At 36.7% G+C, this 13563-nt stretch overlaps 3 protein-coding genes across 3 annotated transcripts; 2 read left to right on the top strand and 1 right to left on the bottom strand.

Moving 5' to 3' along the window:
- The first annotated feature begins 588 nt into the window (after positions 1 to 588).
- Positions 589 to 3788, top strand: LOC105341996 (rhodopsin, GQ-coupled). The gene is made up of 4 exons (XM_011448766.4): positions 589 to 738; positions 1929 to 2139; positions 2271 to 2407; positions 2499 to 3788. Exons 1-4 carry the CDS (start codon positions 726 to 728, stop codon positions 3695 to 3697), a joined length of 1560 nt encoding a protein of 519 aa, XP_011447068.3. The 5' UTR covers positions 589 to 725; the 3' UTR covers positions 3698 to 3788.
- Positions 3789 to 5189: 1401 nt separating this feature from the next.
- LOC105341997 (ankyrin repeat domain-containing protein 50) lies at positions 5190 to 7642 on the bottom strand. Its single transcript, XM_011448767.4, has one exon. The coding sequence runs from the start codon at positions 6905 to 6907 to the stop codon at positions 5477 to 5479; it is 1431 nt and encodes a 476-aa protein (XP_011447069.3). The 5' UTR covers positions 6908 to 7642; the 3' UTR covers positions 5190 to 5476.
- Positions 7643 to 11725: 4083 nt separating this feature from the next.
- Positions 11726 to 13414, top strand: LOC105341998 (uncharacterized). The gene is made up of 3 exons (XM_011448768.4): positions 11726 to 12301; positions 12380 to 12535; positions 12690 to 13414. Exons 1-3 carry the CDS (start codon positions 11950 to 11952, stop codon positions 13001 to 13003), a joined length of 822 nt encoding a protein of 273 aa, XP_011447070.3. The 5' UTR covers positions 11726 to 11949; the 3' UTR covers positions 13004 to 13414.
- The last annotated feature ends 149 nt before the right edge of the window (positions 13415 to 13563 follow it).

The raw sequence follows: 13563 nt of genomic DNA, 5'->3' as shown, positions 1-13563 counted from the left end.
AAGAAATATCGGAGAGGGGGGGGGGCTGTTTCAAAGATGATGTTAAATACTTAACTTACAATCTGCCGTGATATGTATATTAAAAGATGTACCTTAAAAAGAAATACACATTTTAATGGGTGGAGTTCAGTTTATCTCTTGTGCACGCATGTCCGACAACCAAGTGTTTGACCCTAATAACGATCATTGATAACACGTGATAGAGATCCATGGGTAGAGGAAAACATTTTATTAAAACTGTCTGAACTATTGTGCAATTTTTTTTTATTGATAATCGAATGTCATTTTCACTTACAAACTATTGTTTATTTTTATATATATAAAAAAGAATTACACTTGAATACCCCTATTTGATAATTTGCCTGTTTATTGCCTGCAAACAAGCGAAATAATTATATAATATTCTTTTTTAAAATCTTAATTCTATTTTATTACATCATTATAGAAAAAAGACCGTTAACCCTTACATGTGAATAAAAATCTCGTGTCCTTTGTCAACAAACGGTTCTACACAGGCATACCTAGAACACAACATTAATTCCAAGACCAAATTTCCTTTATAATTAATTCCCATTCGTGACAACACCCAAAGCATAAGATACTTACAAGGGATGCAGGGCTCAGGAGGAAGAGGATATAAATGCTCGGTCGGTCGGCATTGTGTCTTTGTGTGCTCTTTGACAGCAGGCTCTGGACTTGGATCGGGAAGCCGGGAATAGCATACCATGGATAGCACAGGTACCAATTTACATTTCAAATGAACATATTTAAAATTTTCCAGCTATTTTCTTTTAAATTCTAAATTAAATGCTACAATTTAGATTGAAGACAATCAAATTGAAGGTAACTGTTGTAAAATTTTGTTTTTGTTTTTGTTATGGGTTGCAAAAAATTCGATATTATAATTAGGTATATTCTAATTTTATCTTTTGGGTTTTTTTTAATAAGTGTTTCGACAAAACTTAGATATTATAAATATGTATTAAAATATACAATGTATTGCGTTAAATTGTTAACAATATTTACGCATATGTAGTTTACATTTTACACGACAAGTGTTGTGTAGCAAGTGCAAACAAAAAGGTTCCTGAAATTTTCGGGCCAATAATTTCAAGCGACGTCTGAAAATGTTCCACATTGATCCACTTACGTGGCTTATTTGTAGTATTAAGCATCCTCATCCTTTATTAGTGAATATGACAATGAGACAGCCCTAAGCAGCTTTATGGAAGAATCAACTTGATATTCTTTCACACGCAAGGTGTCATTCGTTGTACTAATTAAGACTAAAACATTGATTCTATCAGCGAAAATGATTTTTCGAGAGATTTATTTCATAAACTAAAAAACAGAACTAAAAACAGAATTACGTTTACGACGAGGGTAACGTTTTATATTTGATGTTAAAAAAAAAGTTGTGAAAAAAAGTGAAAAGCTCTCTGTAACAAAGTTGCTTTGTCTTTAATTTAAAAACATATCCCTTTTACGGTCCTTTTCGGGGAGAATTCTAATTATAATAGATAAAGCTAACATTTTTTACCAAAAATGAGAAGAGATATTTCGTACGTACATGTACGTGTGTTAGCCATTGACTTTGCTTATGGTTATTCATACTCATTTTTCAGTCGGAACATGGAATTAAACATTGAATATATAGACATTTTTTTGTATTTCATACTTCTTTCATATCACGTTTGATATTTTGTTGTTTCTTCTGCTCAATATAAAACACAATTGCTAATATTAGCCCCCACTTAACACCAACAGTGTTATCAAAGTATATATAAATTGGCATCCGTGCGTCGATTCGAAACAATAGGTTTAATAGATAATTCAGCGAAAATTTGGGTAATTGGTATTCCAAGCTACAAATCGTTTACGTTACCAAGTGCAATGAGTTAATGTTTGTATTTATGTTTGTATTCCAGCAACCTACCTCCCCCCGACCACAGTGACGGACATCTCAATGAACGAGACCACCACCCACATCTTTGATACCTACACCTTCTTCGTTCACCCCCACTGGTACAACTTCCCCCTGGTCTCCGACAACTGGCACTACGCCATAGGGGTGTTCATCTCCATCGTCGGTATCATCGGAATCTTCGGCAATGCAACCGTTATCTACATCTTCAGCACGTATGTATGGTTTTTGTTGATTGAAATTTATCAAAGCTTTGTAAAATTTTAACCATTTTAATTTATATCAGCATGTACAAAATTATAATTTTTATTAAGATTTTCTCCTCTTTTTTTTGTTTAATATATAGCACCAAAAACTTGAAGACGCCGTCTAATATGTTCATTGTGAACTTGGCTCTTAGCGACATGATATTTTCTCTGGTGATGGGTTTCCCTCTATTGACAATATCAGCATTCAACAAGAAGTGGATATGGGGAAATACAGGTAAACGTTTTTGCCATTCTAGTTTTTACCTGTTCTTGATTGTTGCACTGAGAGCAACAGGGAATACATTTGCTGCCTGTATACCTTTCAGCTTGTGAGTTGTATGGACTAGTTGGTGGAATCTTTGGATTGATGTCAATAACCACCTTGTCCGCAATCAGTGTGGACCGCTACTACGCCATTGCTCACCCACTCAGAGCCGCCCGCAATATGACCCGTAAGAAGGCCTTTATAATGATCTGCATTGTCTGGGTGTGGTCTCTATGCGCCTCTCTACCACCCCTCTTCGGCTGGGGTCGTTACGTTGCAGAGGGATTCCAGACATCTTGCACTTTTGATTACCTAACTACAACTCCTAATAATAGAACATACATATTTTTCCTTTACCTTTTCGGATTTGCTGCCCCATTGCTTGTCATTGCTTTGTCATATATATTGATAATCCGGGCTCTGAAAAAACACGAACGCAAAATGCAGCAAATGGCAGCAAAAATGAAAGTTGATGATATCAAAGCTAATCAAGAGAAAACAAAAGCAGAGGTTAAAGTTGCGAAAGTTGCCATTATAATCGTATTCTTCTACATGCTATCATGGAGCCCTTATGCTACAGTGGCTTTAATCGGCCAATTTGGTCCAGCAGAATGGGTAACACCTTTCCTTTCAGAGTTGCCTGTCATGTTGGCAAAGGCTAGCGCCATGCACAACCCGATCGTGTATGCCCTGAGTCATCCCAAATTCAGAGAAGCATTGTACAAACGAGCTCCATGGATCTTCTGTTGCTGTGAGCCACCTTCTAAAGCTACGCCGAGAACATCCAAAGCAACAAATGTATCACGCACCATGAGTGGCCTTAGTGACACTGTAGGTGGCGCTGCTAGTGAATTGTCCAGCTGTGTGAGTAACCTCAGTGACACGCGGGAAAATACACTCGAAATGCGCAGAACAGGAAAGAACTCCAACGACCAGGGAACAGGTAACTCCTCACAACTGATTCAAGGCCTTGTCCAAGCTCTAGTTGGTGTCACCAACCAGCAAAACAGACAGGTAGTTTACCTACCACAAAATCAGTCAGCGCAACAAGCACAAGGGGCGGATCAAAACAACGTGTTTGTGGTCGACAACGGCGGGCAAAAAATCGACATTAAGGCATACTTGCAAGAAATTATCGCAGCTGAGAAGATTGCTGATGCAGTCAAAGACACCGAAACAAATAGCGTGGAGATGAGGAATGAGCCTAGCACGTCACAAGACGAAAAGGAGGCCAGTAAAGTGGAGAGTCACCATGTGTAAAGAATAAGAAATTTACGGTATACTATGGAGATTGGTCGGTTGTACCGGTATTCCAAGCTTAACAATGCAAGTCAGGAAAAAGTCTTTTAGTTCCGAGACCATTTTTTCACAAAACTTAATTTTATTTTGTCATTTATTATTAAATATATTTACTATTTTTGGTTATACTTTTCAAAATTGATAATTAAGATCATACATCGTGAATGTTGTTTGCTTACTGATTTCACAAAGGTACTAAATTCATAAACGTCAACTTTAAAGCGTACTTTTTAGATATTCCGGTTTCTGAATCATAGCATTTTAGTGTTAAAATCATCATCATCACCATCACCATCACCGTCATCACATATTGCATTGTTGTTATGTAATTTGTTATTGGGTGGAAAACGTGTTTTCAGCAATAAATTGAGAGAGAGAGAGAGAGAGAGAGAGAGAGAGAGCATCCCTCCCAACCTATAAAAAAACAGTGTCGCTGATTTTAAGTTCTTGTTGTACCAGTTCCACTGCATGATTGTTATTCTTTTGTGACCATGATGTATATCAAAGATATTGTGCGAGTTTTATTCGTAATAAAGATGTGATGTTCTATTTCTTTCTTATCTCTGTTTATGAAATTGACCGTTATTTCGAGATTAAACACTTGTTTTAAGTCCTCATACTAGGCTTGCATAAAACATTTCAACGGTTTTGTATTACAACTTCATTCACTTTGCAGCATAACAAAAACACAACCTGATCATAGGGTTATAATCTGTGTAAACCAGCTAAATATCGTGTCATCGATAACAGAGTATATAGAATGAATCGTAGATTCCTAAACAATGAGAAGAAAACGCCCCTTCCATTAATGTTATCGCTGAAAGTGGCATCTACAAGACTTTTATCAATATACATTCAACAATTAAAAATAATTAAATGTAGACTGATCGCCTCTTGGATATGTGTGGCATTAGGTAATATAGAAATATTTAGTGTAGGAACAAAGCGAATACATGTAACTGAAGGTGTTAACTAGCCATGTCTGGTCTGAAGTGATCTCCGATAGGAATGCCGATTCTTTAAACCCATTCAAAGTGAAATGATATCACTTAGGTAAACAAGGCCATTCTCGTATCAGACGAACTCTACTCTCAAAGTTTGATTTCATATAACTAGGTAAATAAACCATATTCTATCTCATCTCGTTTCTGTCATGAGTCTTGCAATTTCTAAATAATGATAATCTCATGTTAGTTAATCTTTAATCTCACCACGAGAGGTAATATAAATAGCAGATCAAAAAATGTAGTGCCATTTACATATTACATTGTTAAATTACAAGTGTTAAGAAAACCATTCTCATATAAATTGGTCCACTTCTATTTCACGTAATAATCCATCAACGATTCTTTAAATGGTAAATTTAACAGATTATGGTAGTTTGCATAAATAGAAACAACTTATTACAAGGAGATTAACCCAATCACCTAACGGTGACCAAGAAGTTTAATCCTTTAAATCGTTTATTGTCCTTTAAATATATCAAAGTGCACATGTTCAGTGGGGCAAACATAGTTCTTGCCAAGAAACGTTAAATACGCACCGATATTTCAGTAAATATACAACCTGGTCAACATGTACATGGTTCTTGCCAAGAAACGCTTAATACGCATCGAAATTTCAGTTGATATACAACTCGGTCAATTTGTACACCGTTCTTGCCAAGATACGCTAAATATTCTCTCATATTTCTGTTAATATACAACAACTTGGTCACTTAAACAGTACTTCACATGATAACTAAGCTCGTATCGCCTTTTTGCTACCCGTGGATACCGTTGTTTTGGCTGAATTTCGTTTCTTCTTTCCTTGGCATTTCCCATTTGCTCTTTTCTTTCCAAAGATGCTTGCAAATGTAGAGTCTTTCTTTGTGCGCAAGCATGGTACATCTAAATGGTGTGGACTTTCTACAATGGTCGGACGATATGACGTCGTATTTTGCTCGGCTAACACTTTCATGAAAGACCCTATGGTGGCGATATGGCCACGTTTGTCTGGCTTCATGTTAATTTTGGATAAATCAGGTTGACTTTTATGAAACTTCTCTGCCTCTTTCATTCTTGCGCCGGGTGTTAAAGAAAGCAATGACAACGACTGATTAGGAACAGATTTAGAAGCTTCAAAATGGTTTGCAACCGCGGCTTTGTTTGGCTCAGATTTCGAGAATGGTGGCGCGGTGTAGTTTTCTCTCGCATGTTTAGGCTGTAACCGCAATGGTGGGTCTTTTTTCACGACAAAATATGTAGTTTTATCATTTTCAGCACTTGTTTCTGACACGGGTGCCGAAACTCTTATAAGGGGTGTGTCATACATATTGTAGTGTAATCTCAGCATTCTACTGCTTCCAAATATAGCAGCTCGCTCAAAATTGGATTTCCGTTTCTGATTCAGTTGTTTTTCTTTCATTGACTGTCCAATTTCGGACCATTCCTCAGCACTCCTAAACGTGTAACTGTCAGACTGTCCCGGGCAAGCCCTGCCTTCTTTGTGTAAAATTTCTGTTATTTCCTTGTAACCGAGTCTTTTAGCGTGCAAGTAAGGCGTGAGTCCTAAATTGTCATGAACGTCAACAGACAATCGAAAACGTCGAAATTCTTCAACCAGTCGCCTAACTATCCCAACGTGCCCGCCTTGGGTGGCGTGATGTAAGACCGTCATTCCTTCGGTGTCCTTGTCTGTAAGGTCATGGTCACCGTTTAAAATATTCAGCAACATATCGACCTGTTCAGCTCGACCTAGAATGGCTGCCCAGGAAAGTACGGACCGATTGTGTTTGGAATCCTTGTCTTTTGGATCAGCATTTCTCGACAGCAAATAGCGAAACATTTTCCCGCGTTTCTCGTCACAGTCAATGTGAAGCGCACCAACGAGTACACTGTAACCATAGTTATTTCTGCTGTTGATTTTGTATCCTCCATCCAGAATCAGCTTGACTTTCCGAAATCTTCCTTTGACGGCCGAATGAAAGAGATTGTTGGCCATGCACGCGTTTACACGGTCCGATTTGGAGGAATGATTAGAGGTTCGACTCCTCGGACGAACCATGTCTTGGGAATTTTTGCCTATGTTTTTGGTACCAACTACTTCCTTAATGTGGTTCAAATCCGTCGATTTCTCCATCTCATTCACCAGTGACTTCACTTGGATCACCGTTTCCTCTCGGAGAACCATTTTCCTGAGTTGTTTGGGGTTGAAGCTGTGTCTAGTGATAGCGATATCGCCCCTGTCTCTATTCCTCCTGTACGACAATCAGACCCGTTCCGATTATATTCGGCAGAAAAGTGCCATATGAAATTGAATATATGAATCTTCTTTTAAATCCTCTAGGCGTAACAGACATTAATAAAGTGAATGAAAAATCTATATCACTGTTCAATAGCCACTCGGCGTGTGTCGACACCCCTCTGTATGAACTGCTTCTTCACAGACTATAGTTGCTCTGAGGGAACCTGTTCAACTACACAGTTATTTCCTTTCATAAACTTCTCATCTCGATAATGTCTACATTGCTCAAATCCTCTTACGTTCATTTCCCCTTGGTATTTTAAATCCGTCGAAACGCCGTCCTGCGACAGTTTGATATGTAAAATGTTCACGTATCAAGCGCTTTCCATTATAATAGAGCGCTTTAACTGCACCTGATTAGACAGGGAAAACTTTGAACTGTTCAAATGTAACATCTACCTCGTCATAACTTGGGGTCAATATTTTCCCTTGAAAAAAAACACACTGAATTTCACCTAATCTCCAAGTTCCGGACAGATCTCCCAAATAATTAGTTAATTGCTTCTTGTAGATCCATGACAAAGCGATTTGCGTCGAAAGTGGAAAAACATGTTTTCTGCTCGACTAGGTAAAAAAAACCCCTAGTAATGGTCTTTAAAAGCCATATCCACACTTGCATGAACAATTCAATCTGCGATGCAGGTTTAAAATTTGATCTTTTAGAAATAGCTTTGTCGAATCGAAGGCTCTAATTTATGGATTAGGGCTTCAAAATATCTCCTGTTCCTGATATATTGATTCTAAACGTTCATTATGATTATTTATAATAACTAAGTTCAATACTCTATTCAATGCGGTTATCGATAAGTCAGGGTATCAAAGTAGGCTCTTATTTTCGCTGTGGTAAGTTGTTGCTGCTTCATTAAACTTCATAACAAGGTTCAAAATAGAAAGCTGAACTCTGGTCCAGTCACATCGCACATATTTTCTTTCACATTAACCATCGGATTTCGTGCCATTAAAAGTATTTAAACAATGTAATTGAAATCTAAAATATCAAACAAATAGTTGTCTTGTTTAGCAATAGATGTTTTGTCTTTGGATTGCTATAAGACTTTGATTTTGCAATGTGTGATAGTTCAATCGCCAGATAAATCTTTCCTATTGCGACCTCCCAGCGGAAAATGTCAGTTTCACACACTTTTGCAAGAACAAAAAGCTCTACTGCATTTGGTTTGCTAGACTCAGATAAGACTTGATTTATTTTCCCGATAAAAGATTATGTCAAAATTTCTGAAAATGAACCCGTCATGTCGTTTTTTATAATTGTCACCAAAGGTTTACACAATCTATTAAGTTCTCGCGTGTTTTGGGTTCCTAATCGATACAGAGTTGTCCTTTGGGTCTCCTCGCTGAAATCAACACAGGCTCCCGACGTTATTTATTTTTCTCATAAAAAAAACAAATACTCTATACCAAATGTGTATTATTAGTTAGAGGGTATTTATTTTTATTACGAGAAAAATAAATAACGTCAGGTGCCTGTGTTATTATAGTGAATAATCTACAAATATACATGTACGTCGATATTTTCGTTTTTGAAATATGTTTTAATTTCAAACTTTGAAGATAAGATTTGCATTTCTGACATTTTAACGCATTTTTTGATAATGTCAATAACACGTGACCCGTTTTCATTGGCAAGTTCAACATTACTTGACCTTGACAATTACAGCACGAAGGAGAATTCACGCTACTTGATGCTACTCTTAACATTTCCTTTCAATCAATAAAATAGTCCCCTTTCTAGAAAAGATCAGTATGGACGGGGTTGGGGTGGGGGTGGGGGTTAGGTGGCATACAGTTAACTGGTCAACTTATGTTTGACACGTACTTTTTTTAGAAAAAAAAAACTTATACTCTGACATTTATTATCAAGGCTAGTAGAATATTTGATTTCAATGCATTTAAATTTAAATATCCTCACAGGTGTTTTCGAAAAAAATACTTGGATAATTGTAATTAATGAAGTGTTTCAATGTATATAATGACAATATGCGACTTAATCATTTTGGCGACAAAAATGTTAATTATAAAATATATATCGCGTTGAATATAGCCTGACGAGTTTCATTTGGTCCGAAATCTCATGACATACTGCTGGCCAAAAAATGTCATTAACCCTAGCATTGGCTACCTGATATAACCAATACACGCACATTTATCATTAGTTCCTCTCCAAGACTCACTGCCCTAGAAGTCTTGATTCTATTCGGCATGGTTTTCTTTAACTCGGATTCACGTAAAATTAAGCGTACAACTGCATAACATGAGGTCTTTAATGGTCATCATTTGGTTTAACCTTCATTAAAATGACAAGTTAAGTAAACCAGATTAAACCTTAGATGAGAGGATTATCAAATAAAATCTAAAACGAGCAATTATTGCAACTCAACTCAATTATGTCACGTAATTGTTTATAGCCCTGTATACTTACTTGTACATGTACACACACAGAGAGAGAGAGAGAGAGAGAGAGAGAGAGAGAGAGAGAGAGAGAGAGAGAGAGAGAGTGTTGCCTCCGCATGTCGTCGAATACTTAACAAGTTGAGCAGTATAGCAATATCCTAAACAGAAACTTTAATTGAGCGTTTCTGACTGTTTCTCTGTCACCAAGTGCCACGCTATTTACCGTATACTGATAACATTGTAGATGTCATCAATGAATATCAGAAATAATAAAGACTTTATTGAGGGTAAGGTACAAATCGATTGTATTGTCCTAGCTGTCAAAATGGCACTTATTATCAAAATAAATCAAAATTCTGCCTTTTGAATGCAGATCTTATATTTATTGGTTTTTACGTAAGTAATGAAAATTGAAATCTAAAAAAATCGATGCAAAGGTAACATCGTAGATATGCCATTTTATTCAGATATTAAATTAAAAATATTATGGACATAAGGCCCATTTTTTTCTGGTACAATCACTTTTTCTGAAAGCCACTGACACTAGAAAGAGGCACATGTGCAAAAACTGTGCTGATCTCTTTATAAGATGCGATATTCAATTGTCTCGGATCCAAAAGTATGGAGCTAAACCCTCCAGTGTTGACTTGGTAAATACGATCGCAATATTTCCCTCGCCTAACTCCAAAAGTAAACAGGACTTTTGACAAGTTTAGTCACTCGCTGATATCGGTCATTGTCGCTCTTCAAAGGAAGACATTCACTTCAATGGGTTCAATACCGAAAACAAATACCCAAAATTGGCAATTAAGGAGCGATTCCAAACTTATTCCCATTAATTTCATTTTCATTCAAAACATGCACCTTGCAATTTAAACTGGAACAAATATTCTGTGTGTACATTTGTAAACTAAGATAAGTTTCTCTCTTTATTAAAAGTCTTCAGCACACACACAACATAAGTCTTGTGAACTTTTACATCTTTGTATAAAAAAAAGGTTTTTGTTTTTCTTCCTGAAAGCATTAACCAAGCTATGATTGAAGTCAACTATTTTCAAAGTCCATGGAGTTAATCATAATAGATTCCATTTAAAAAGGTTATCGATTACAATCCATGTGACATTCTTAATTTTAAGTTATTGATTCTATAAGATTATATTTTCATCTTGTATTTCATGATTACATTACACTATATATATAAATTAAATTCCAAATATCCTTGCTTCAAGTTCAGTGGCTAGTGCTCTGAAAAGAAACACTGATTTTTTTTTTTGATTTTTTTTTACTCTGCAGTCACCAATCCCTTACTCATTTAAAAATCTCCCCATAAAATATCAAATCCTTAAATTCATCAAAGAATTCATTTATTTCAAAGCCTATTAACCCTTAAAACATACTATATTATGGGAAAACATTGGCGCGGATCCAGAAAATTGTTCTGCGGGGAGGGAGATCCCGAGGGATAATTGAGTTTGCCGGCGGGGGGGGGGTCTCGAGGCCTTGTTTCGGTAAATATATTATGTGAGTGTAATAAATTTTAATATTTCGGGGAGAGGGGGGACGGATCCCCCTTCTAGATCCGCGCATGAAGTGACTGTGTAGGTATAGTTTGAAATATGACTAAACCGTGTGACTGTTGACATGCATGTAATCAATGTTCGATGTAACGTTTGCATTACGGGCAAGCTTTGATGGGAACGAAGCTGAGCCAAATTACAACAGTCTAATCCATGTTGCTAATACATACATGGTTTACAAATGAACAAATTTGTCATTTCACAAATGTATATATATCGAGACATACATTACATATTATACTTGCACAGTCCATGTTTTGCTAGCATATTTGCAGCGAAAATATTATAAAATAAGACCGAGTAAGTAATGCATTTCGTTTTTACCACTGTAATTATAAATGTATTCAATAAGTATTCGAGTATAGGACCTTTCTGAGTAACTAGAAGCCCGTTCGTGTTATGAATGCGATTCTTCACATAAAAATGAAGTCAATAGGTAGGAGAGAGAGAGAGAGAGAGAGAGAGAGAGAGATTTTTAGAACAATGTCGAAGGAGGTATAATTTGAACAAAAAGATTCGTCGTTTTAAATGCAATCAAACTCTTTCCCGGGTAGTGCTCATGGACACACCATTGTCATAGGCCATGAGTGTAGTACCATAGAAACAGAATCAGGTGGCATGATCATGACCTTGAAACCATTCACAATAAAGATTCTCATATTTACACAAATAGAAAGATCGAGTTTCTTTCTTGGGTAGAATGAAAGGGACTGTGTCTGACTGCTAACCCGCGAGTGCGTTGAACCTATGTAAATTGTTACTTTTTTAGTCACTGTAATGGAAACCTTCATATAGCTCCATCATTAACATTGACAGCGGCAGCGTAATAGTACAATTTGATTTGTCAAAGTTGCTGCAGATTCCCGTGTAATAGTGCATGTGAAATACATAGTTGTCTATTGCAATTAGCTGCAACGACATATATCACCGACGAGGATTACAATGGGCAAAAGTGAAGTAAAAGAGTTTCTGTTTCAAAACTTGACGCTGATTTTGGTGTTCGTTGCATTGTCATTGTTGTGTCAGATCACCACTATAGCGACGCCGGGGTGGATGAAGTTCCATTTGGAATTTTACGATGACGTCAAAGTGTCGTCTGCAAGTAACGGTTCCACGCTATCCGACCTGACGGCAGAAGTTTCCGCCGGACTTTGGTTCTTCTCCTTCTGTTTCGATGGTCGGTATCAAAATGGGACAGAACTCGCTTGTTTTACGGAAACTTTTATTGACTACGACAACAAGCACCTTTCGAAGTTCCACGTCGACCATCTTGAATTGCTGAAGGAATTCTGCTGTGAGTAGACACACAATTCCACTTCATTGATAGATAACTATTTTATATTGTTCCTATACTAGCTCTTGCTTTTTTTAGTCGATGCATTAAGTGGCCTTCTGGAGTACCAGATTGAGGCGTCCATCAGCATCGCATGCCTTCTGATCGGACTTATAGCTTATCTTCTGTACTACAAATCAACAGTCACTAAAAAGGGATCTGGCATCGTGGCATGCTCTTGTTTTGCAATTTCAGGTATGGGCTAAATCAAACAACTGAATGAATTTTGAAATTGTTATTATAAACAACATGTACATGTATATAATTATATGGGTTTCAAAAACAAAAAATCAGCTCGATTTCTATATTGCGAACTTAAGATGTACTTATGGTGCCATTTTTTTTAAAGCTATAATGTTGTGGTTAGTTGTGGGAAAGATAACAACCATCACTCTCCAGATGAAGAAAACCTTTGAGTTTCCCATGGCGGCCAGCCACGCAACCATTACAGTACTGATGCCGTGGTGTCTGCTTGTTGCTGGATTGTCTGCCCTGATGACTTCGTATTCTACAATGACTTTCCTTGTCTATTTGGCCCAAGACAAAACCCCGCAACACAGATACATGAAAACCAGTAGTCATCAGCAGATCCTTGCAGAAGACCAAGAACCTTGCTGCTCCAATAACAATCACCATTCTATTCCTATGACACGGTTAAAATAAACCCAGCTGTTTCAGTTTTATCAACTACTTCAGAGGAAAATCAAATGGACCTTTTTGTAAAGAATTGCACAATAGAATACTTTAAATTCAAATGCAGCAAACTTAAAAACCACTGTCATTCAGAAAGATCCTATTCACAAATGACCTTGGGAACATCTGTGTTTGTCCTTGTGGAGTAAACTGCCTTAATGCACACTACTACTATAGTAATGATTACTAGACTGTTATATTGTAAATGTGTAATTTTTACACATGTGTTACAACTGACTAAGTGACATCTATCTAAGGAGGTTTGTGTCCTTCTTAAGTACAAAATAATAAGTATAATCCTGTTTTAATATTAATTTACATTTTATTTTCATTTTGTATATTGCACCTTACACATTAATAAAATTTTAATGAAATCACAAATCATTCTTTGGAGTTGTGGTTCATCATACATGTAGCTGCTTCAAAAAGTAGAATAGTCTATAAAATTGTACAAAACAAGGTCCTGAGGCTTAAAAATTGGGATGACCTGACTTTGGTTCAGGTCTGATTTTTCACTATATATTATATTC

This window comes from Magallana gigas, chromosome 7 (assembly GCF_963853765.1).
Source record: "Magallana gigas chromosome 7, xbMagGiga1.1, whole genome shotgun sequence".
NCBI lineage: Eukaryota > Metazoa > Mollusca > Bivalvia > Ostreida > Ostreidae > Magallana > Magallana gigas.
This window is presented reverse-complemented; position numbering and strand designations above follow the sequence as displayed.